General features: G+C 36.9%; 1 protein-coding gene across 23 annotated transcripts in view; it reads left to right on the forward strand.

Annotated features, from left to right (window-relative positions):
* Window positions 1–26,325, forward strand: part of ptprk (protein tyrosine phosphatase receptor type K) — a 107,142-nt gene that overhangs the window by 75,031 nt on the left and 5,786 nt on the right. For 4 of the 23 annotated variants that reach the window (XM_067481639.1, XM_067481643.1, XM_067481645.1 and 1 more), the window contains 24 exons: window positions 449–568; window positions 1,091–1,200; window positions 1,297–1,498; window positions 1,583–1,688; window positions 2,033–2,105; window positions 2,546–2,668; window positions 3,259–3,333; window positions 3,523–3,559; window positions 10,284–10,419; window positions 13,215–13,244; window positions 16,032–16,192; window positions 17,613–17,648; window positions 19,415–19,426; window positions 19,709–19,896; window positions 20,381–20,480; window positions 21,079–21,224; window positions 22,336–22,353; window positions 22,997–23,033; window positions 23,158–23,255; window positions 23,640–23,756; window positions 23,940–24,094; window positions 24,249–24,384; window positions 25,287–25,436; window positions 26,018–26,191. In XM_067481639.1, coding sequence (XP_067337740.1) covers window positions 449–568; window positions 1,091–1,200; window positions 1,297–1,498; window positions 1,583–1,688; window positions 2,033–2,105; window positions 2,546–2,668; window positions 3,259–3,333; window positions 3,523–3,559; window positions 10,284–10,419; window positions 13,215–13,244; window positions 16,032–16,192; window positions 17,613–17,648; window positions 19,415–19,426; window positions 19,709–19,896; window positions 20,381–20,480; window positions 21,079–21,224; window positions 22,336–22,353; window positions 22,997–23,033; window positions 23,158–23,255; window positions 23,640–23,756; window positions 23,940–24,094; window positions 24,249–24,384; window positions 25,287–25,436; window positions 26,018–26,191 — 2,540 coding nt within the window. The remainder of the gene's footprint in view (window positions 1–448; window positions 569–1,090; window positions 1,201–1,296; window positions 1,499–1,582; window positions 1,689–2,032; window positions 2,106–2,545; window positions 2,669–3,258; window positions 3,334–3,522; window positions 3,560–10,283; window positions 10,420–13,214; window positions 13,245–16,031; window positions 16,193–17,612; window positions 17,649–19,414; window positions 19,427–19,708; window positions 19,897–20,380; window positions 20,481–21,078; window positions 21,225–22,335; window positions 22,354–22,996; window positions 23,034–23,157; window positions 23,256–23,639; window positions 23,757–23,939; window positions 24,095–24,248; window positions 24,385–25,286; window positions 25,437–26,017; window positions 26,192–26,325) is intronic. The other 19 variants (XM_067481649.1, XM_067481650.1, XM_067481651.1 and 16 more) reach the window with 16 other exon arrangements.

Here is a 26,325-nt window from a genome sequence, read left to right on the forward strand (position 1 = left end):
TAAGTGGCTTTGCAAAAATAGTGACTAAAGTGCCACAACAAATAAGGCTGAATGAGAACTCACTATATCGTAATAAGAAGATGCTTTTCAACAGTCAATAATTTGCCTGGATGCTGACTGGGAGTAGGATTATCAGATGTACCTGCAGGCATTTCATTTTAATCTAAGATCTTCTATTTAACAAGTGGAAATTTACATTTAAATATATGTTCATTAAACATATATTCAAACTGTCCTTCAATACTAGGAACATGACTTGGTTGTAATTCACCTCTTATTAATTCAGTCAGAGCCAAAACATTTGATCAACAGTTCAACAATCAATAATTAGCAGCTGTTTAGATTTTGGCTTTTTTCTGTTTTGTATTATTGTAAATTGAACGTTTGTCGTTCTTTGACGTCAGTTAAAGCCCTAAATACACATCAAACATTTTGCTTTTCTTTTAAGCACCACGACACCTGGTGGGAAACCTGCCACCCTACACCAATGTCAGCCTCAAGATGATTTTGACCAACCCAGAGGGACGAAAAGAGAGCGACGAGACGATCATACAAACTGATGAAGATGGTGCGATTCATTCACACTTTTTTCTTTCTTTCTTTCTTACTCTCTTTCTTTCTCTCTTTCTTTTTTTATGTATTTGCTCAGTTCACAGCTGTCAATTAATACATTTGAATATTTCAGGTCTATTGCTTCTGTCACACTAAGCCTTCAAGCTAGCATTGCCGTTGCTGAGGGTGGAACTGAATACAACATTTCCACTCAGGCTTGCTGTAAATTTTCTGTACTGCAATGAAGAATCCACCTGCAGATCAAAAACATTTTTTCCCATAGATGACCAATATTATAAAGTTTACATGTATGTAAAACAAGCAATAATGGGGGACAAGCAATAATGTGCCAGTGGAGCCAGCGGGAAAAAAACCTAATGCGCATGTGCAGTGGTGCTAGCTTGAGTTCCAGAACATTCATTTTGTAGCTTTAACACTATAGGCTTTCCTGGTTTTCTTCCAGTATATATGTAAAGCTTTAGCTTACTGTAATGTAATTTTTTCAGCATTTTATTATTTTGACCTTGTGTATTAACAGTTCCTGGTCCAGTTCCCAGTCAGTCACTGAAGTCCACTCCATTTGAGGACAGAATTCTTCTTTACTGGAAGGAACCAATTGAACCCAATGGAATCATCATACAGTATGAGGTACCATGAGTAGTAGGAGCCATCGGAGGAGCCAAGGAAGCAATATGTTCTACTGAAAAACATTGTTAAAAACTGTTTTCTGTCTCTCCACTTCAGATCACCTACAGCGGTATACGATCATTTGACCCTTCGGTGCCTCTCCAGCGGCCAGGACTAACAGTTTCTCTGCCCTCAAACACCACCCATTTCCTGTTTTCCCAGCTCCACCCAGGTGTCACATACCAGTTCTCTTTACGAGCATCCACCTCCAAAGGATTTGGTCCTGCAACTACACTTAACGTGACTACTAATATTTCAGGTAGATAAAAGATTGTTGTGATTTTTGTCCCACATATCTTTTTGCACAAGGAAATTGATCCATACTCTGTTGTTCTATCTTCAGCCCCAACAATAGACGAGTATGACGGGTCAGAAGCTTTTCTGAATGAAACTGCAACAACCATCACTGTACTGCTCAAGCCTGCTCAGGCCAAGGGAGCACCCATAAGGTACTGCATGCACATGCATTATACAGTATACAGTACATACCCAAACCCAGGCTTTTGTCACACCTACCTATAGTTGGGCGGAGTCTATGTTTCTTACTCTTGGCATGAGATAGACGTACATATTGTAAATAGTTAGTTTTGTCTGTCTGTAAATTAGCTGTTCAAATATAAAAACAAAACACATCAAATAGTTACTTTTTGCAACAGTGCACTGGTCAAGCTTGAACATATTCATTATTCTAACTATGCCAAACGTTATTTTCTGGGAATAACTAATGAGGAGTCAGTTGTCTTATCTGTGTTTATATTTTTATAAAGACTTAACATTTTCTTCTTGTTTACAGCGCTTACCAGATTGTGGTAGAGGAAGGGAATCCTAAACGCATGCGCCGCCAGGCCTCCTCCGACTGTTACGAGGTCATTAAGTGTGATAAATATATTGAACATATCATGTTTTTTGCTTTTATATAATATAAGAGTTTCATTGCGAATCATGCTCATCAGGGCAGTTTTAAAGTTTTATTATCTGATGCTTTATGTGATTGATGCAATTGCTTCTATTAATTTCGTGTTGTTTGCCGGAGTATTTTTTTTTTTATTTTTTGTTGTCTGTTGATATTTTCAGTAAATTCTTGTGATTGTTTACACTATTTTCATGGCTTCTGTGGATATTTCTTCTGTTACTGATTGTGTTATATCCCTTTTGCATGTTTGCATGTTTGTCTATATACAATTAGATTAAGCTCTTAATAAGATTGACTAAATAAAGTTTTTAGTGTAATGTCTTGGTAGTATAGCCATATTTTTTAAAAATACATTATTATTCACATTTTATTTGAATATATGTTTTTTCCTAGGTCCCAGTTTCATACCACAGTGCATCTAGTAGTGGATCTCCATATTATTATGCTGCACAGCTGTCTCCAAGTAACCTGCCTGAGCCTCTCCCCTTCACTGTTGGAGACAATAAGACATATCAGGCAAGCTTTTTTAATTTTAGTATTTACAGTATGCAGTACCACAAAAATATGAAGTCAGCATATAAATTAATCAGTTAGAAATCATAGTATATTCAATAAATAGGTAAAAATAGAGAAGCTGCCACTGTGTAACCCACTCACAGGAAAACAGTAACAGTAACAGAACTCTTGTACGCATTGGACTTTACTTTGCAAAATGTTGATCAGCACAATATAACACTCCAAAATAAAACATCTCATTTATGGTCATATCCCAAATTGAATAGGAAAAATACAACATTTGACGAAATATTTGCTTTCTACCAGTAAAAGAACCTCTCCTGATTGGTTCATTTCAAACAAATGAGATATACTGTAGAATACTAATTAGTGAACTTCAGAAGTGCTCATTTTAGCTCATAACTGTTAATTTGGCTTGGAATTTAAAAAACTAGATTTGAGATATTCCTCTGACTAACAAATAGACAAACCAGAAGGATAGAAAACATACCTTTCGTAGCAGAGGTAGAAAATGAAAACACTGGGAAATCATCTTCTGTATGCTTATTGTGAGTCATAAAATCTTAATGATGCCTCCCTGTTTTCCACAGGGTTTCTGGAATCCTCCTCTTGCTCCAAGGAAGAACTACAACATCTACCTTCAAGCTGTTAGCAGCACAGAAAGGGTAAATACACCGGACTTACAAACACATAATACTGAGATTGTCAGGGAGCTATATATGCCTCTGTTGTTTTAATAAATTTGCATGTACAGTATTGTCACTTCAAAGTAAACTTTTCTCAGTAAACGCTATTGTGTGTTGTGTGTAGACTTGGAAACCAGATGTTGTTTGTTGTTGGTTTTTCCTCTTTAGGAAACTAAGACGCAGTGTCTGAGGCTGGCTGTTAAAGGTAAGAACAAACCATCACTGAGGGGATTTTTTTTTTTCTCAAGAATTGTGAAGCGTGAGGTAATTTGATTATAGGATAAATGTTCCCCTGATGTGGCTGCTGAGAAAAAGAAGCCCAAAAGTTATTGATTTCCCAAATGATATTAGCTATATATTCAATGTTGTTTTTGTTTTATTAATGGCTGTTGTTAATTTTAAATGTCTTTTATTAATATTGTTTTGATCAAATATACTGTAACTAAAATAATAACCCCCTTGGACTGTGTTTTTAGATTTAAGATGACAATAGAATAATACAATAGAATAATACAGTTAGGTGTATTTATGCATATTTAACCACAGCATGTGCACACAGTCTAAATGTCATGGTTGTATTCGCAGCCATATGTTGGTAGATTATCAGAATGTTTTTAAAATGTTGTGGAGTTAATCCCTGGGCAACCTCGCACCAGTGCGCGCACACACACTCACACACACACACACACACACATAGAAATACAGTACACAACTGCAGATGATTTTAGAAATGCAGTGGATGGGTCAAAGTTTATCTGTGTGGAGTGAAAACAGGGATAAACAAAAAAAAATACATAACCATGTTTTTAGTAAAACAGTCCTGTATAGTTGTGTGGCTGGTAGTATAAAGCTCCAGAGAACAGTAAGAAGATTTTAATGTTTATTTGGCAAGTAACATAGAAACTAGAAGGCAAACAGTGGTGAAAATAGGAATAAAAAAAAATGAGCCAACTTTTAACTTTAGTCTCATGTATGATCTTCACTTTGTTAAGGTATACATCTAGGAGTAGCGAAGTGCTAATTGTAATGTCTTTTCTATCAGCAAGACAGATATCATTTTGTTATTTATTATTTTCAGTTTGTCTATAAAGGATCAGAGTAATGGGGAAAATCCCCAATAAAAGCCCACAGATTAAAATTGCCCAATTGGTAATGGTGAATAATAATGTTTTAAACTTTAGCTTGAAACACAAATGAAATGATTAGGTAAATATCAAAGCAGTTGCCTTTTACATTGCTTTTGTTAGTCATCTAATCAATTTATTCACAACATTTTTCAGCTCTATACTCAAACAGACAGTAGTCACTATGAATATCAGCAGATGTTTATATAATTAGCATAGACATATGCAGATGTTTATTTTTTTTATATAAAGGGACACTTTACACTAGGTGTCTGCCTTGCTGCATTTATAAAAATGCGATGTGAAGAGCACAGGAACATTTGGTGTGCACAATGACAAAATAACTATTCATTCTTCTAACAAGGTGATCTAAAATTAGAGGCCATTTATATGATCATCAGAGATGTTGTCAGTGCATTTGTTACAGTCACAAAAATCTATTTTGTCATTCTTTGGCCAGAGGATTTGGCTGAACAAATCTTGAAAATCCAAACAGACATACATTAAATGAATAAACCTGACCAGAGTTTATTGCTCCTTTGATATTAATAATGCATTTAATGTTGTTTCCTGGTGTTTTGAAACGTATCCCATAGAGTCACATGGATTGAGGGCTGAACATAGATTGACTTTGATGCTCATGTCAATGCCAACTAAAATCACATATTGTATCCTTAAATAAATAAGTACTGCAGGCTAGTGCAGTATGAAAAAGAAAATGATAAATCAAAAAGAAGCTGGGAAAGGTGTAAATAATTGGAAAGGAGATATCTGGGGTTAACATAAACGTACAACACAGTGTGTTGCTGTTGAGAGGGGTTTTTTAAGCAACTATGTACAGGTGACTTGCTGTGCTCATGGCAAAGCATGTGGAATAGATCAAAGTTGTGGCTCAATCCCCCGTGTGCCTGAGAGGTGTTATGTGTCCACCATGATATGAGAGAGAATTTGTGAAGTATGAGTTTTTCTAGTGTCATCATATTTCAAGAATTGCTGGTAGTTGTAGTCACTAGAATAGATGGTTATGTTCCAAGAAGCTGCTATGAAGAGATGATGCGCTGTCTTTCAAGCCTGTGGAGAATGAAGCTTTAGATTTCTTAGAGAGGTTTTAGATTATTTTTTAAAAAGGATAGAAAGACAGTAATGGACAGAGAGGTCAGACGCCTGTCCCTTCCTTTTTTCTCTGTGTCCCTCTGCACGTGTGTGTGTGTGTGTGTGTGTGTGTGTGTGTGTGCACTCAACCGTGTAGCCTGGACGGAGGAGGGTGGTCCTATTAGGTCATTTGGGCTATTGTGTATTGTCACTGTTGCCTGAGGGTGTTTTGTGTGTGTGCTTGTGGTTGTACGGGTAAGCTATGAGTGTTACTAAGTGACCTGGATCATTTCTACAGACATTAAGAGCTGCTGTTGACATTATCAGGTCAGATTCTGCTCCCTTTTTTGTTAGTTTGTTTATTTTATTTAGTCGTGTTTGATGCCTTTTGCCTGTGTAATTATCCCAAAAATTATAACAATAACACAAATTCTATTACAAATACTCAAATAATATGTAGTAAGGTGATTCCACACGATATTGGAAAAGACATCTTACATGGCAGTATTTTTCGCTGTGAAATATATCGCAGTATAAAAAAAACAGTAATACTATTTGTAAAGAAAAAATTAGTTTAATTTAAAATAATTTTTCCAACTTTTTTTGCTCAAATTGCTCGAATTGTGCAGTGTGAATACAGGTTAGGAGTATCTTCCCTGAACGGTTAAAACACTACAGTATGTAGAGTTATTAAGGGCTTATAGCTAACTACCTACATTCTGAATTTATATTTGACGTAGCACCCTTTTCAATTACTTTTCAAACATCTGTCACATTAAACCACTCTCAAGTCCATCGCAGTGGTCCCTGTTGTGTTTACAGACTGCTAGTGTTAGTTGTTTTAGGGCCTATAGAGCCAATATGACATCAGATTTGCCATCACTCTATTTGCCACCAGAGTCTTTCAAAACCAAGCTGCTATGTACAGTAACAAGAAGCAGAGGGAAAAATCCGTCTCTGCAGTACCACCTTTGGCCGCTACTTCAAAAGGGCTTCATTGAGCAGCGCTGATTCTGGGGACTTGTTTGACAAACGTGAATCATAGTGAAACAAGGTAAAACAATTGACATAAATGTATCACACTAAGACAGATTGAGAAGCCAACTTGTGGCTTCACCAAAAATGGCATTCATAATTAGGTTTTGCTGTGGTTCATATCCAAATGATATTGTCTTTAACAGCGATCCTCTTGCTAAATAATTTAATTTTGACTCAATCTGACATACATTGCCCTGCAGCTTTAAATAAACAATAGTCAAATGATTATTAAACTCCAGTCTTTGATTTTCTTTCTTTTCTTTTTTTGTTGTTGTTGTTGTTCTATTAGGGAAAAGAGCATAAAGGATAAATTAGTGAACTGTACTGAGGGACTAGTTTAGAGTTTTGTGTGGACTTTGTTCACAATAATTCATAACATAAAATTATGCCAACCTTATCCTTTAAAAGCAATATTTTGGCTCCCACGTTAGTGTTAATGCTTTATCTATCAATCTGAATTCTGTGTTTTTGTATAAACGTATTACATAATGACAACGGGCCAGTAGGAAGCCTTTCAAAACATTTAATAACAAAATATGTTACAAATATTGAGACAGATAAAGCAAGAGAGGAGGAGATTGTGCTTATCTTGTTGGTATTTAGCACTAGAAGTAGATTATTATTTGATAGATGTATTGCATTATGTTGAATTATGTGCATATGTCTTTGTGTTGGATCATTTGGATTATCATAATGCATCATAATGTTCTTACACTGCAGTACAAACTATTCTAGCGTTATGAGATGAGATCACTAAGTAGAGCTTAGGAACATGAAAACAGATGCAGCTTCTCTTTCTGTTGACTTTCTATCCATGATCAACAGGGTTTAAACCACTCTACACTGTGCACTCTGCCTGAAACATAATTTGAGAATTATATTCCAAACAGATGAAATCAGGGAATTCAGTCAACTCTCTGAAGTCATCAAAAACAGAAATGAGTTTGAGTACAAGCAATATACGGTGACACTGGTGCAGAAACATTGGACAGCTACAGTCTAATCGCATTTAAGAGGCGTTTCCAATAAGAGAATGACATGAAATATATGGAAAAGACAGCGGAAGGTACACAGTCACTGTTTTTTTAATGTGGTTGCAACTAGGAATAAGAGAAGTGAGTGTGCAAGGAGTTCACTATTTTAACTCATCAAATCTGTGTAAGCTGAGTGCTTTTATCTCGATTGAACAGCTTTATAGGATGAAACCGGCCGGGGATAAACATTGCCAACTTTCACCGATGTTCTGTTATTGTACAAGTAAATGTTAAATTGTAAAATTAATTGATTTCTCCAGGGGTATTTTTTAGCACTGTGGTTGTAGGGATATCAGTGTCAGTTTGTCAGTCCAACAATTCGGTCCAGTCGAGAGTATCTCCAAAAATAGATAGGTTGCCATAAATGTTTTGTACAAACTTTGGTGGTCTTCTCCTGATTTAACTTTGTCCAAAAATTTGGTTTATTAACAAATACCCGTAAAACAGTTGACATTGATGTATTTAGTGCAAATTAGAAACTGTACAGTCTGACAGAGCTGCCAGTATAGTCTTTGTTCGTTCTACCTGCGTTATACCCAAATGTCTACTTTAAGCCCATCATTTAGTGTGGTAAGATATGAGAAATCTCATAGAAGCAATTTCTTTTGTTCTTTAATGCATAGAAGTCATATAATTGAAGAATTGTTCTGTTCACCTCAGTATTTTAATCTATCTGTGAGCCAAATAAGATCCTAAAACAAAACATTTGGCTTTATTTGCATGATGGAAGACAGTTACCATGGCATTTGCATTGGCAGCTGTCTGATTTTTCTTTATAAAGACTTTTTAGAGAGTTGATATTTACCTGATCTCTAGCTCAAGAGTGATTAAATCTTTCAGTTGTAATGGTTCAGCAAAGTTTCGCTTTCTTATCACGCTCACCACTTTCTTTATGTGAGGGCAGAGAGAACAAAGATGCGTCCTGAGGCTGTTAGTTGCCATACTTTGCCAGCCTGAGGTGATGCACTGTTGTGTAGATTTCAAAACAGTGCCAGGATTCATTATTTGTGTAACAAGCTTACAATAAGTGCACAATAGAAATTGTGCAGCGTCCTCTAAGGTTTCCAGTGGGACCTTCATGGATAAGGCCTTGTTTTCCCAGCACATCCCACAGATGAGACAAGATTGAAATTCAGAAAACTCCTTAAACTCTTTTGGCCACTGCCATCTGGGGTTGCCATGATGGGTGGGGTGCTTGGTCTGCAACACAGATGATCTAGATGAATAAATGACAGGACCTAAGGTTTCCTAGAAGAACATTGCCCAGAGCATTACAGTGCCTCTGCATGCTTCCCTTCTTATCATAGTGCACCCTGGTGCCATGGATAAACATTGCACCAATCTTATTTCTCAGAGCAGGCCAACTCATTCCATTGCCCCATGGTCCAGTCCTGACCCTGAAACCTGTCAATCATAGCCAGCATTCATATTTTCAGCAATTGCATTATTCAGTGGTTCCTCCTATGGGTCACTTTTGGTGGGTCCATTCCATAGCAGGTTCACCCTACAAAGTCGCTGATAACCATTTTCCATTTTTTTATGCTTTCAACACTTTGAGAACTTGCTGTTCACTTGCTGCCTAATATATCCCACTCCTTGGCAGGTGCCATTGTAACAAGATAATCAATGTTATTCACTACACCTGTCAAGGGTTCAACTGTTGTGGCTGATCGGTGTATGTTCCCAGGCTAGCTGGCAGCTTTTTAAAAAATTGGTCAATAGCTTTCAAACAGCAGTAGCCACAATAATAACAGTACACGAGCACAAAGCAACCGTAAGCTCACAAAGCTTTTAGTGCTTCAGTGAGTAATATTTGAGGTTACAATGTGAGACACTTTTTCCCACTTCTCCTGTCCAGCAAACATCAACTTGGGAGTTCACTCAAAAAAACAAAAAACATTAAGAACACCACGTTGCATAAAAAATCTACTTTTCACATCCTTCATTTGATGTTTTTACACTTCTGCAGCATTTTTAAAGAGTGACTTGTCATAAATTTTTATTTAAATATTACTGTAACACATTTTATTAATTAGGTTGATGGTTTGTTTTTTGTGGTTTTTACTTTGCATCAGAATTTATTGTATATTTTTTAAACCTTCTCAACGCCTGCATCTATCAATTCATTAACTTAAACACTTATACTGTTTAGGGTGACGGGCACCTGGAACCTATCCCAGCTGTGATTAGGCATATACAGGATACACCCTGGACAGGTTGCCAGTCTATCTCAGGGCAAAGAGAGACAACCATTCACACTAACATTCCCCCACCTATAATGCGCAATTTAGAAGCGCAAGTTAACTTGGGTACCCAGAGGAAACCCACACAAGCACAGAGAGGAAATACAACTTCATTTAACAACCAAGGACATTCTAGCTGTGGTGCACCAGTACTAACCACTCCAACCCAGTCCTGCCCATTTCTCAACTCAACAATGCAAAATAACCTTTTCATGATAGTTGTGGCGTAAAATCCTTTTTCAACAGCTTCTCTAAAAAAATTGTGATGCACGTTGCAATGGTTTTTTGATGTTTTAAATTGCAAGGTCATGCAGAATTGTCAAGGGATTGTTCGACTTAATCATTGCAATGTTTGTATTCCGGCAGTTTAAGCAGATTTGTTTGTTAACGTGTTGTAGGTGCTACAGAGGAACCAGAAGTCATTCCTGACCCTGCAAAACAGACGGATCGGGTGGTGAAGATTGCTGGGTTCAGTGCAGGTGTTCTAGTCTTTATACTGCTGGTGCTGGTAGCCATCCTATTGGTTAAGAAGAGGTGAGTGAAAACCCCTAAACATCCTTGCTTAACGAGCATTAATGACAATTCCCATGAATACTGCAAATACTACATGAACAGTGCTTCATATACTGTACACACCAGTAAGCCAGTAGATGCACACAGACACAAATGTGCACCTACAGTAAATCCATTCTGTTGTTTTGTGCTGGTCTACTATTTGCTGTAGTATCACCATCTTTCATCCATCCACCATTAACGTTGATCTCCCCTTAGAACCATTTTATCACTTCCTACAATTGGCTCTATATCAAGGCACTAAAAAGCTGGAGGCTTATTTTCCTAAGTTTCATGCAATGACAAGGTATTTTGTAAAATTAGTAAATCCCACCTCACTGTTGAGTTATTTACTGCAACAATGATCTGGGGTCATGTTTACTTATTATTTTATAGTACAGATACAGATTCAATTGCATCTATAGAGGTATAATTCTGTCTTTTTTGTTAAGAATAAAAAGGTGAAAATAGAGGAAAAAGAGGGGTGTTTTAGAATAAATGTCTCTGTATATAGTATATCTTATTCTTTGCTTCATCTGGAAGAGTCAGACTTATTTTAGGTGCAGCTCAACCTTTGCCTGTGTTGTTTTAAATTGGTTGTGGGTTCCACCGTGTGGTGGCAAATCAAAGCTACAACGTAGGCCAACTACAGCACTGTATATCACGCAAACCATTTATTGCAATAAATCCAGCTGTTTTCCAGTAGTACTGGTTTCCAGCAGTACATAGATTATTATAGATTATTATATACATCTTTGTTATATTGTTAAGAAATTAGTTGTCTTAGTCTCTCAAAATATTTATTAACATGATGCTAATATTTCTTCAAATACTCGTACGGTCAAATATAAGGGATATAGTATTTCTGTAACAAACTGACAGATCTGTCTGGAGCTTTATATATATGACTATTGTCTGTCCATAAAGCTTCAAAAGTTGTTAGCCTCTGTTGACCATAAGTCAATTAATTTCCACTGATCCAAATCTACCTCAAATGAAAAATGTTGTTGAACAGCATATAACATCAGTCTGATGTCTAGTATTCAAACAATATGAGATTATATTTATTTATTGCAGTTCACACCTGTCGCCTTAATTTACACATTGTGTTTTTATAAATTTGATATTAATAATCATCAAATTCAGAAAATGTCTCTTTTAGTAGATGCTGTACATGATTTCAGTATTGCATCTAACTACAGGAGAGCAACCGGGAAAACAGTCTGTCAATTATAACCACTCATGATCTCACTCAGTAAATCAAAATCAATTAGAGGCATTAAATATCAGACAGTGATGTACTCTCATCACTGTTGAAGTTTGCAGCCCCTGACCTCCATAAATATATTCTTCTTCTCTCAATGAATTCTGTGAATCAAATATTCATGTCGCAGTTTTTTGCGTTCCAGCATAATTGACTGAAATAATCAGAGGGCCTGAGCTTAAAGTGCAATGAAGAAAACAGTGTAGCTACTCACTGTCTGTGACAGAGTTTGCTCTCAGTGACAATACTACTCTTACATGTTTTACTAAACGAAAATCCGTCCTATCGCAATTATTGGTTTTTTACAACTCTGTAATTGTATGTGCAGCTTGGAAAATTTCAATGTCTGTTGTGTTATCAGATGATCAATGTTGTTTGCTAAACAGTCTCATGTTCTCATGAATCAAAATAAAAAACACTTACACACATACAGTACTTAAACAGTACTTGTTTCTAAAAAATATTCTTTGGCAATCCTTCGGATATTTAGTGATTTGGTTTGATTTATGTCAAGTTTTGTCTGCCAGCACATGAATATGGTCTGTGCTGATCAAAGCTGGATTTCAAAATAACAACAACAAACTTTCAAGAAAACCTTCCAAGCTGTACTTACAATTACAGAGGTGTAAAAATCTTTGAATTATCTTTCAATTTGGACCAGCTTACTACTATAAAAAAAGCCTAGAATCCCGATAGGTCTCCAGTTAAGACAACATATCTGCAGAATTCTGCATGTGACAAAAAAGAGCTTTTCAGCAACTTAACGTGATTTTGAAAACTAATTAAACTAATTATTTAAAGCTATTGCATCATTTGCAACTTACAGTAACTGACAACTGACTCACAGTAGCAATAGAAAAGTTTGGAATATTACAGAACGATGTGTGGCTCTGTGTGACCCTTATAAGTATTAGGTTATGTTGACAGCATTAAGTAGTTTTCCATAAGGGTTTCTGGGGAGATCAAACTTCATTGTCATTGATTCTTTACAACTTTAAACAATACTGCATCTTTAAAATGGTGGGACATGATGACATTGCTGTGACACCATGCTTGCATTTACCAGGAAGCAAACTGTGTGGCGTCACTCCTCAGATTTCTGGCTAATTAGGATAAAATCTCTGATCAGGGTTGTCGAGCTACAGTAAATGCAGCATCAGCATTTTGTAGTAATGTTTAAAAATGACAGTCCCAGAAGTAAAAAAAACAAAAAAATGCATGCTGATAGGTCAAAACTGATAGTTTGTTGCTATATTATCAGTAAAAGTTTTAGTGCCAGTTTTTTATTATTTATTTACTTATTTAGCATTAAACATGAGTTTTTGCTTTTTCTAAAAAACAAATAGGGCCTATAATAATTACAACCCCTTGCATGACCTCAAGTTGTAGCAATCAAAAGGTGTTTTCATCTGTTTCTGTTGTTGCTGGTTGGGACAGGACATTATTGTCCTAATTTGCACATTCATGACCCTTGTGTCTCATTCTTTGCTTTCTGATTGGCTCACAACCCCAGGAGGACCTACTATTCATACTCTTATTACCTGTAAGTAAAACAACCAATCAACAATCAGCTCACTTAGCTGCTGTTATCTTATTGGGCGAATTATTAGTGGCTAGTTGTTGTTATTTTTAAAGATGCAGTATACTTTTTTCAAGACAAAACACATTTTCAGCTCTTACCAACCAGCCAAAGCCATCCTCATTGACACCCTGCCAGGGTGGGGGGTCAGTTCACTTTCATGTCAGTCAGCTTAGGGATTCCTTAACTTTAATCATTTTTATACTGTATATTTAATGCCAAAGGAAATTTTTGAATGAGAAAGCTGATGGTTTTCTGTTTGAAAATAACAGAAATAAAAAAACATGCTGAACATTAGTACATGAAATGTTTTTAACATTTAATGTAAAGGGACTGAACTGACGGTGAATTGACCTTAGCCCCGGTGTCCTCTACATGCTCCAAAGTTGCTCTGAAAAGCAGGCTTATAAAGGCCAGTGTTGGCCATAAACCAGAACTAAGCAGGCAAAAATGGGACGTCACAGGCCTGAACGTGTTATTTGAAAAAAGAATGCTGCACTTGTGACTTGTAGCTCTTTGTGTGCATGTAGTCATGTGATCATCCATCCGCCCATCAAGTCACAGGTATCACGGTAACTCATGGGATCGGTATCTCTCTACTGGCAGTGGTCATGAACCAGTTGGCTTTCTTTTTTTGGCGGGGGCCTCCAATTTTATGTTGGTAGTTTTTATCATGGTTTTCCTGTTGTATGGGTACTTCCTTCTTTACTCTATCTCTAATTATCGCTCACCAGCTGTGAGCAAAATGGATCCATAATCCCTCAATTGCGCTGCTTTTATAAAGATGTGTGGTCTATTTAGCAATAACATATTAATTTCTCAAAAGCTTCTTTGTGCAGTTGTGTCACACATAAATTCAGCCGTACAAGCTGTAAATAATTGCATGGCTCGTTATCGTCATGTGTTTTTATGTAAGATCAAAGTATGTATATGTCAAATAACCATAAGGTGTGTTTACCATAAAGTTTCTGATATTTTCCTCCCCTGGGATAAAGTCCCTCCAGCGCGTTTTGATTTGTATTTCCAGAGTAGGGCCAACCTACCGGGAAGATTGAAATCTCACCAATTGGGCTCAAGCATATGTTTTCGATCTTTAGCTGCATCCAATAATGCAGCACAAAGTTACAACTATTCTCTGTTCACCAGGGGGTGGAAACATGTCAACACAGTTTCCTTCCATTCAACCTCAGTTATCAGAAAACACATATGCAATATTAATTTTACCCTTACATGTGTTTAAAATCTCAACTATTAAAATATTACAATTCAGTCTTGAAGAAAAAAGTTTCAATCTTACATATAGTTCTTGTCACAGCATCCCTTACATCTTCTCTTTGTTTCTGAATGTCCCTCTGCCTCGTCTTGATGCAGTGGCTTAGGAAACAGATGTCTCCTTCTGTCCTATTTTTATATTTTCTGTTGGACAACAAATAATGTGTTTACAAACACCCACTGGTCAACAGCTTAATCTATGTTCCCTGTGAGTGTGTGTGTGTGTGTGTGTGTATGAAATCTTAGCGGTGGAGTTGGTGTATTTTGGGGTGAAGAGGTAAAATTGATGCAAAGAAAACACAGCATGGTTTATGTCTGTTTGATGGAAAGAAGTCAGAGCCCTACACTGTCTCAGTTTGGCATCATCTATTTACCATTCATTTACCATCTGCAAACATTTAGTATCCAAGTTACATAGACTTTTTACATTTTATATCACAACTCAAATTGATAATAAATTGTGTAATTAACTTGTCTTGACCATAAAAAACACAATGGTAGTTGGTTTACCATTAAATTTGTCCCAACTGATGCATACCTATGGCTCTGGGTACGAAATGTTCCTGCATGCTCTGTCATGCTCGAAGTTTTAAGCCCTCTGCAGTTGCTTTTCCTGGGATTTTATGGTGACATAGAAAAGGAGCGTAACACCTTAATTTTTAAATTGTAGGCTTTTATTTGTTTTTAACAGGCACTAGTCTTATATGATGCATGCATCATAGAGAAAGTTTTGGTTAGTTGAAAAGAACAACAGGCCGACTAGCCTGTGAAGAAAAATAAAGCTAAATGGATTGCTAAGATGTGTGTTTACTATTAAAAATATTTTTATGACAAAACATAATGCTCATGTGATAATAACTGTTGTACTTTGTTTTGCTAAATACTTTTTCCTTTGGGTAATTTAAGTATTAAGTTGAAGTAGTTAATTACTACTATCAATTTAATGGGATTTTCCTTATACTTGCTGTTGGATGAAAACCTAATATTTCACATTCTGATACAGCAGATATCTCATGAAATCACTATTTAATTAAAAAAATATTTAGTTGAGAATTATTCTTAGCTAGTATTTGGAGGCTTTCATCTGAGAGCTTATTTGTGGTTTTAGGTTGATGAGCATTTTTCACTTTACTACTCCTCATGGGTCATTTTCCCTGGACTGGAATAGATGCTGTTTTCCCTTTCTCCTATTGGTGAGGCAGTTAAATGCTGTCATTTACAAACAAGCACCTCCTCTTCCTTCCTTGCTTGTTCTCTCCTCTTTCCTACCTCTCTTTTTATCTTTTCACACCCTTTAAGAATGAGCAGCCTGCAGGCCACTACCCTAACTAGTATTGGCAAATTAGTTTTAAATATACTAAGTCATAATCAGTTCCAACATTGAACATTTATTTAATGAAAAGCAAATTTAAGTGGTCTGCAGGCTAACTGATGTTTGTTTGCAAGACGTCTGAATGTATGTGTCTCTGCCCCTCACAGAAAACTGGCTAAAAAGCGAAAGGATGCCATTGGAACAACACGGCAGGAAATGACACATATGGTGAATGCCATGGACCGCAGTTATGCCGATCAGAGCACTCTGCATGGAGATGATCCCATGGCTGTGACCTTCATGGACTCTCACAACTACAACAACAGATGTATGTTCATAAATAACATTATTATTATTGTTGTGTTTGTTGTAGTTGTTGATTGTAATGAATTAACCCTGACTAATATATTACAATCTTAAGATTGTTCTCAATAACAACCAGGCAAGTGTTGTTAGTACTACAAGATATAAATGGTAGTGTGGTTTCATTTACAATGTTTCAGTTAATTTTTTTGTGAATTCTGTTGACAGTTTCTGAAAAGGAAAATGTAGAAAATGTACAACTTAAAATCTTGGATAACTTTGTCTTGTTGAACCAACAATCCAAAACCCAGAGACATTTAGTTAACAATGGTTTAAAACTGAGGACTGGAGCAAATTCTCACATCTCAATTACTGGAATTAGGTTATATTGTGTGAGAAATTACAGAAATGGTGAATTTGTTATGAAAATAGTTGCAATCTAATTTTTAACAAGAAAAAAACTATACTATAACTAAAATACTAACTAAAAAAATGCACTGTGCACTTCAGCTGAAAGAAACTGAACAAGTTTTGCTGAAAGAGCTGAAATGTTTGCTTTTGTTAAAAGCTAAATTGAAGCTGAACTATTTAAACATAGCTTGAAGTTTTGCTTTTGCTAAAATAGCTGAAACGTTTAGTATTAAAAATGTTTTACATTTTTTGAAAAAATATGAAAATAAGCAGAAATTAATGTTAACTCTTTTGCATTGAGTGGATGTAACATCCTAAAAACTGTAGAAATGTAATAGCTGAGTGTAAAGTAGAATTTGAAAACTACTACGACCATTTCAAAGCTTAAAATCTCAGTAGGTCAGGTAATGCAGAAGCATTTACATCTCAATGTGGACAACGTTGAACAATTCAGCCAAACTGGACCTATTACTGCAAGCAAACTCATTTTACCATTTAAATGAAAAAAATAATGAATAGTGAAAACATTTATTTTAAAAGGCTTTTATTTTGAAAGTGTGTTTCGTGTGTGTGTGTGTGTGTGTGTGTGTGTGTGTGTGTGTGTGTGTGAGAGCGCACATCTCCACTGTTTATCATGTTGAAGACGACTGTCAGATAAAATGTTTGGCTGATCACACAATGTGATCCAGCGGTGTCCATTACCATGGCAACGACAGCTTTCAATCTGCTGAGTCACTTACATTTGCTGATTTTTTAAGTTTGAAAATTTGAAACAAATAAACATATCTGGATTTTAAATTAAGTAAAATTATTCATAGTTTTACCAGATCACACTGAGTAAAGCAAACATTGTGGGATGGTATTTCCAGGGTAGATTATCCTTAAATGGAACCTTTAAGTCACAATTGGAGAACATGTAGTGCATCTAGTGCCTTACACTACTTCCTTTCTTGTTTGAATAGCTTTTGATCTGTCTTCTATGTTCGATTCATCTTGAAATTTAGAAAATTTCCTCCCCATGTTTCCTCCTGCAGTGCCCAATGATCCTCTGGTTCCTACAGCTGTGTTAGGTGAGACTTTTGGCATGGTTGATTATGTCATATTTATCATCCCTGTAGTGATCACCCATTATCATCATACAGCCCCTGTGCCCGTAGCCCTGTCCTGTTGATCACTGTGAGTCATTACTTAAATTAGTTCTGTGTAACAATGTTTGTAAGTGTTTCTGCCGGACTGAGTCAAAGACTCCATTACATCCTGAAACGTGTTGGATTTGAGCACTGACTATGTTTGCGTGGATGGATAGTGTGGCTTGTTTGAAGTTTCTGTACCTTGACGTTGGAATGAATAGATGTTTAATGAACGTATTTCTACAGATGTGTGTTTAGATTTGCTTCAAAAGCACAGAATTAGACTATGAGAGGATGGCAAAACTTTCTTTTTTAACCACCTAATGCCAACTCTGTGTAAAACATGCCCATTACTTAAAACTCCAGCAGCCAAGCTCTTCATCTGTCATCCTATGTTTTCTCTAGGTTCAATCACTCCTAATCACAGCCCTGGTTTCTGTTTCCTACTGAGCGTTTTTGATATTCACAGTAATTACCATCATTCTCCCTCAGAGACCTCATTATTTCCACAGTTTTGAGTTGTTTTAAGGCATGCCATCTCCTGTCCCAAAAATGACAGACACCGGAGCTTAAAAGAGGGAGGATAATTTGTCACGTTGCCACTGCAAAATGACTGCAAATTAAATGGGTGACATCAAGTCAACTTAGTGCCTACAGCTCGGTGTCTTTGGCAGAAGTTTTTTAGTGTGTGCTGGATCTAGAAGTCGGCTTGAGTATCTACCATCTGTGTAATTCCCCAGGCTTGTTTTGTTGCTCATGCCCCAGTCTGAGTGCCTCAATTGTAAAAGCTGTAATTTTTGCCAAGTTGGATGTTTCTCCAGCTCTAATGTTTCACTCCAGTTTGTTTATCTTTAGTCTTTAGTGTTGACACTGCAGCACGATGAAGTTTGAACATTGCCTGAAGGTGTCCACGATCCACAACACCACCTCACTGTGTTAAATAACTGTTCCATAGCTTTTAATTTGGAGTGAAGGCTGTAGTTACAGTCTGTCCCAGTCAGTCACATCAAAGACTGAAAGCAAGGAGTTAAAAAGCAGTGTCAGGACAAGCTTACTGTTAATTGGCCTGACGAGCACTTAAAAACCTGCAAGACTCACTAATGAGCTAACATGTCCTCAGAGCAGAGAAAAGCATCAGTTGGACGAAATAAACTGTGTCACTTAAACAGCGGTGAAGATGAAATAGGTCAGATGTGCTGCTACTCAAAGTACCTGCGATAATACACCCTGTCACATTTCTACTGCCAACTCACATTATCCCATACAGGACTTACATGTTCACCTGGACGCGCCGCAGCAAATTGACCTTTGTACAAATGTTCCTTCTGTGTACTTCTGTATTTTTCTGCAATTTATTACAATTTATTTTATACTGTACCTATGGTTTGAAATAATTGTTTCAATTTGAAATTGATGGAAAGATTAAAGTACTGTAAGAAAGAGATACTGATGAAATGACTATGAGAGCATGAAAGTAGATGTTATGGCTTTTAGGTTCTGTGTCCTCTTGTTTAGTGTCTTTTATGTTGCTATATAATGGCCAAATTATTTGATTGATTTCTAATTCATATTTTTGTCTGGCACCATTGTTTTGTGACATCACAGCCATCTACTGTTTGTTAAGTCATCAAATCAACAAATCTTGTTAGCATACAGTCTGACTAAAACTTTGTATTCTTTTCTTTTTCTGCTGCTTTGACGTGTAGTTCCAATCACAGGTGAGTATAGACAGAAACAAACAAATGGCTGGTTTGGTCTGTGAGGAAAGCAGCATGTGCCTAAGTGTCAGATCTACCCATGTATCTGGTTGTATGTAACCTACTACAGCGCAATTTATCCCTCATACCCGAAAAGAACAACAATTTAGTTTTAGTTTATTTTTTGTACTTCAGACAATGTAAAAACGACTTTAAGGCTTCCAGAGTGAAGCCGCTGGTAAGTCCACCTCTGGTTTTGTTTGATTTGCATTTGAACTGAATTTTCTTTGTGTCTTCTCCCAGATGAGAACCACAGTGGATCAGCAGCAGAGAACAGCAGACTTCTTGATGTTCCTCGGTATCATTGTGAAGGAACTGAATCTCCTTATCAGACAGGACAGCTGCACCCTGCCATCAGAGTGGCTGACCTGCTGCAACACATCAACCTGATGAAAACATCTGACAGCTATGGCTTTAAGGAGGAGTATGAAGTAAGATTATTATTATCAGTACTTATTACCAGTGCTAGTAGCAACAACAGTAGCTAAAGCAGCAAATGGGTTTCTAATAGCAGCTGTGGGACATAATGAGATTTTTTGTTAGAAATAGTGATGTTTTGAATACTATTCTAGGGTGGTTGACTGCAGCACATGAAAAAAAGAAGCTTATATTTTATTCGTTCAACAAACTGTATTATTCTAAATTAATTCTTCCTGTGGCATTTGGCTTTAGATTAAATGATCCTAATTTCTCCTACTAATTTGATGCTAATATCATATTTACTGACTAAATGCTTCAACGCCCCCCTATTTTAGTACCTAATAAGCATCATCCAAGTGTTTATGTTCAAATGGAATAAAACCACTTGAGCAAAACAATCATTTGAGTCCTTCTTTCTGCTCTGACCTATGCTGCAAGACTATTATTATTAAGGATACATGACATAATTGTCTTGTTCCCTTTTCTCATGTGTTGTTGGTGACACAGAGCTTCTTCGAGGGCCAGTCGGCCTCCTGGGATGTGGCCAAAAAGGAACAGAACCGCACCAAAAACCGCTATGGGAACATTATAGCATGTAAGGAAATCATTGAACTTTATTTGTTTGAACTCTGTTGTTACAAACACCATTTGCTGTGAGACTTTGCAGCCACCCCCAAAAATGAGTTTATGAGCAATAATGTGATAAGGAAAAATCATTTTTGATTTGTAGCTTACTTTACCTTGAAAATAACATTAGTCCCTGCTCGAAAGGTCTGAGTGTCTCTCTCCCCTGTGTGCTATTATTTTTAAACTCATAACTTCAGAGTATATCTGTACTGAAGTAACTTTGTTCTCTGTTACCTGCCAAATAGTCTTAATGTTGCAAGAAATTATTTGACCATGTTGTTAATTTCATTACATGCATGGAATTAATGTGATTGTACTATATAATATATAATACTGTTTGAAACAAATATTTTTATTTATTTATTTTTGTGAACACCATCACTCTAAAGCCTCTAATTGGCCTAAACAAAGTTTTCTTCCCAAATTGCAATGTGTCTGTTTTACAGTAAAAAGCTGCTTTAGGTCTTCACGAGCTAGAACTAATTAAATGGGTGTTTGTTTTACTGGCTCTCTTTTGTGTCATGCTGTCTCTCCCTTCCAAACTGTTCCTCTCTGTATCTCATTAGATGACCACTCAAGGGTTATTCTCCAGCCTATAGAAGATGACCCCTCCTCTGACTACATCAACGCCAACTACATCGATGTAAGTGGAAATGCATCGAATGCTACTATTGGCTCCCAACGAAACCAACGAAACCACACTCCCTCGCTCGTATGTCAGGCCTATATACCTTTATTGCGTCTACTAGTCATCCATCGTACCATTTTACATATCCATCCATTGCGAAAACACACAGTCAACATGTCTTGCTGAGGCATCCCTGCTGTCTTTCTCACAAGTCTGTCCATTTATTCACCTATTCATTCTTACATTTTCTGTATTAATTTCTGACATTTTTCCTAAAAAAAGATTTTGATTAATTAACAACAATAGATGTTTATTGAACATTTTAATTTATTAGTGGTCAGTAGTAGAACTGTGCAAAAAACTAAGCTGAGCTGTATAAATACTATAAATATGAAAAGCAGTCTCATGATGGTACATTAAATATTAATAAGTTAATAATTGGCTTTAGAGGTGCTGGTTGGGTGAATATTGTATCTTTTAGTAGAGACAGACTAGTTTTCACTTGTAATGCTAAGCTAAGCTTAACTAGCTGTGAATTTTATGTTTAACATACAGACACAGGACTGCTATTGCTTTTCTTTTTGCAGCAAGAAAGCAAAGTCTATTTCCTTTATTTCCATATCCATGTTTAATCTGGTCCCTCAATCTATTCATTATTCATTCATTATGCAAGTTTAATTTGTCGTTTGTCCGTCAACCCATGACGCCATCATCTTTTGCCATTTCCACTCTACTGCCACTTTTGTCACAATCCTCTGCATGTTTATCTTTCAAATTGTGCGTTTTGAAAGACTAATACTGCTTAGGCATGCTCTTCTTTATTATCATTAGCCACCACATATTACTGCTCACATTAAGCAAGAATTAGACTGAATAGAATGATGGCTGTCACTTGGACTGAACTGTAATGGAAAGAAAATGACAGTATTGAAAAAAGAAAGCTGCAGTACCAGCAACAGTATACCTGTAAGGTAAAATTTTTTATTTTTTTTTTGTAACATGATATTAGAGCGTGTCCTTTCTATTCAGTCTAATTTAATTTAAATCATATTTTTTCTGCATGTCCTGTTCACACTCCCATTATGTCAATGCAACTTTTCTTTTTCAGATTGACACTCACTGACATTGTTGTGCTTTCTTTCTTTCTTTCTTTCTTTCTTCCACTCGTTCTTTCTGCCTGTGGCTTGGCCTGTAGATTTGGCTGTACAGGGATGTAAGTATCACTGTGGATTCTTTCGTTCGTGCCCCCAAATGTTTAAACATGTTCACCTAAACAGCCATTTCTTTACACACATCCTTATGTGCCTCAAGTCATACTGCCCGTACATTTTCTTTTGCTGGGGCCTCTGCTGCATGGAAAACTTCACTCCGTCCTTCCACCTCATCTATCCTCCCTACATCTTATTGTGTGCTATAAAGTTGCTTATGCATAGTCCCATAGCATAGTTTTTCTCTTATTGTCATCAGGAAATGCCAGCGAATGGGTGTCAAAAGCATTTTGCACACCTGACAATGGTCATAAATTCACATTTGTAGATTCTGGCAGGGCTTTAACTGAAGATTGATTTAGCAGCTCTGTTTTTATTATTCAGAAATGTGACTTAACAATTTTAGGTGTAAAAGCTCTCTCAAATCATACCACCATAATGGGATGAAAACTTTTTATTTATTTATAATAAATACAAAAATGTCTAATTATTTCTGCTACTATAAGCATATTTGAGGTGCCTCATTATTCTTTGTCTGAGGTGGGAACAAGGTAACAGATTCGTCTTAACCTATCGCAGCCTGAGTTGGACGAGTTTCTGTATTTCATTATTGATATTGAGTTGGTGTGTTATGGTGTTGTGTTGCAGGGCTACCAGAGACCAAGTCACTACATTGCTACTCAAGGTACTGCACAGTGTCAAACACGGGCTACAATACAAATTCTATATAGCTGCTGTTAGATTTATCAAGTAATAATACAAGTTTTCTTTAAAGTACTAAATTGTTGTATTGCTGTGCTTGTGTGTAGGTCCTGTTCATGAAACAGTGTATGACTTTTGGAGGATGGTGTGGCAGGAACAGTCAGCTTGCATTGTCATGGTAACCAATTTGGTGGAGGTTGGAAGGGTAAGATTTCCTTCTGTCTTCTGTACTTTGCTGTGCAGTTCAGGTCATCAAGGGTTTGCATTTTGACATTTGCACATTTTGCAACAGTAGCTAGATTAAATACCATGGCTATTCAAAAAAGAAGATTTAGTTCTATCTCTGAGAAGTATTGCAGCTGCACCTAATATTACATATTACATATTACACATAATATTAGTCAGTGTATGCTAGTGGAAAGATGTAAATCAGCTTATTAGTGCAAAAGCATATCTGTTGGCTTATTCTCTTTCATGGAATTCTTCAGTGTTTGCTGCATTAAATGCTACATCTGCCATGAGATTGAAATGTTTGAAAATGTTTTATTCTGTATGCGCCCATATACCAAAGTCATTTTACTTTTAACAGGTCAAGTGTTATAAGTATTGGCCAGATGATGCAGAAGTGTATGGAGACTTCAAGGTGACATTTGTGGAGGTTGAGCCTCTCGCCGAATATGTGGTTCGCACATTTACACTGGAGAGGGTGAGCGTTTTTCTTTTACATTACAAAATGTCCCTGTTTAGATGTGAAATATTGTGATATACATTTAGCATTTAATTTGACGCATTGATAACGTTTTACTTTGAATGGTTTTAATGAGTTCCTCAGTAAATCATTTCAGTGAGCTGTAAGCTGTAACCATAGTGTACCTTTCGTCTTTTTTAGCGTGGTTTCAACGAGGTGCGGGAGGTCAAGCAGTTCCACTTCACAGGCTGGCCTGATCACGGAGTTCCATATCACGCTACAGGACTACTTTCCTTCATCCGCAGAGTGAAAATCTCCAATCCACCCTCTGCTGGGCCTATTGTGGTCCACTGCAGGTATAAACATGTACTCTACCACACATAATAACACCTTGAGGTCAGAAATCTATACAGTATATAGACACATGTACTTTAGATACATACACCAAAAACTTAAAATACCTACTGCTTTGTAAAAAATAAAAGCTTCCCTGCCTGTCTTACTCTGCAGTGCTGGAGCAGGGCGCACAGGCTGTTTCATAGTTATTGACATCATGCTGGACATGGCGGAGAGAGAGGGGGTGGTCGACATCTACAATTGCGTGAAGGCTCTTCGCTCTAGGAGGATCAACATGGTACAGACTGAGGTGACTGCATTACCCATCCTCCATCTGCATCCACATCCTAGACTATATTCAGTAAATCGTCACTGAGAGACTCGGCCAACAACACAATGCAGGCCGAAGTGACTACATTGCATCTGCCACCCAATTATGAATCCACCCACATAAGCAGTAGACATACATTTTAACATAGTGTATGTTACTCAATAAGAATATTGTTCTGACTTGGACAAAGGTGAAATTCATCTTCATTCATCGAGCCACTCTGTCAAGGACATGAAGACATCTTACTATGGCATCATCCAGTGAAAGAATTGAGAATTACACTGTGACTTGCATGCAGCATCTCCATCCTCCACTAGGTGGGGGTGACACAGTTCTTAGTAGACTTGTACTAGATAAAGAAAAGTACAAGCATCTTCCCATAAAGACCATAAGCTTACCAACATGAATGTTACATTGGCTCATCTGTACATGTTTTAATTTCTAAAATGCCCAAAGTTTTGGTATGCAGCATTATAATAGTTATTAGTGATTTGAGTATTGATCTCTATAAGCACAATTTGATTTAGATTTTACATATAATACCAAAGCACATTCACATGAAAGCAACCTTCAGTTCACTTTCTGCTTGTTCACTGAGTTGAAGCTGCAGCTGCTGGAAAAAAACAAAAATACAGTTTCCTGTGTAGACGGATTCAGAAGCGTAGTAAGTGAAGCCTTGATAGTCATCATGTCATGTCATTCATAGCTTCATCTCCCATCAGCCGTCACTCTGCATGCTCACCTTCATTTGTTATCACAGCTGTTTGGATCATCCATGTGATAAGCTGAACCCTTTTTATTGTTTACCAATATCTTTGTCTATCAGTGAAATACTGTATGTGTGTGGATATGATAACATTTCTTAAATTATATGTCTTTAGGAGCAATATATATTCATCCATGATGCCATCCTAGAGGCATGTCTATGTGGAGAAACAGCCATACCAGTCTGCGAGTTCAAAGCTGCTTATTATGAGCTGATCCGTATTGACTCCCAGACCAACTCGTCACACCTGAAAGATGAGTTTCAGGTAAAACCTGCATTACGAATCCTTTTCCTGACACAAATCTCTGTTGTACGTATCAGCTGCTCGCTTGCTTCAGGGTTAAGCCGTAGCTCTCAAAAGAAGAACAGCGACTCAGCGCGATTTAATGTCAGTTTCAGTATATTTTTTGAAACTAAGCACAAAATAAATATCCAAATGTCAACAGAAGGATCTCAAGCCTGTATCCCAATCCACTTTGCTGCTGTTTGTCCGTATGCTGTGTATTTTGCAAACAAATGCTTTAGTTAAGATAAATTCACTTTTTCTGCCAGAGAATTTCTGCTTTTGGATGTGCTACATCTGAGCAGCATATTTAGCCATGTTTTGATTAAAGGATCAGCTTCTAAACCCATTTTGTTTTCGTACTTTCTCACAATCTCACACCTAAAATCCAACTTTATCATCTGTGAAGCTGAATTCATCATATCAGCAGCACATCTTTTTTAAGTACACTAATTTCTCTGGCATGATTTTTTGACACATTCCCATCTTTATAGGACCTACCTTAGAATCCCGCCCTTGCATATGAAGGCTTTAGTACAATTTGCTATTTTCTATTTGTCCAGACGTTAAACTCAGTGACCCCGCAGCCTCAGCCTGAAGACTGCAGCATTGCATTGTTGCCTAGAAACCAAGATAAGAACCGCTTTATGGATGGCCTTCCTCCTGATAGATGCCTCCCCTTCCTCATTACGATAGACGGAGAAAGCAGCAACTACATCAACGCTGCTCTGATGGATGTAAGTCAATAGTTCATATTCTATGGACATGCAATTGCAGTTATTTTCAACACATCAATCAAGAGTAGACATTTCATGCTATGTGTGCTCTTATTTGATAAGCACATGTTAGACTAGCAGATGTGTTGCTTAAA

This window comes from Channa argus, chromosome 17, assembly GCF_033026475.1.
Source record: "Channa argus isolate prfri chromosome 17, Channa argus male v1.0, whole genome shotgun sequence".
NCBI lineage: Eukaryota > Metazoa > Chordata > Actinopteri > Anabantiformes > Channidae > Channa > Channa argus.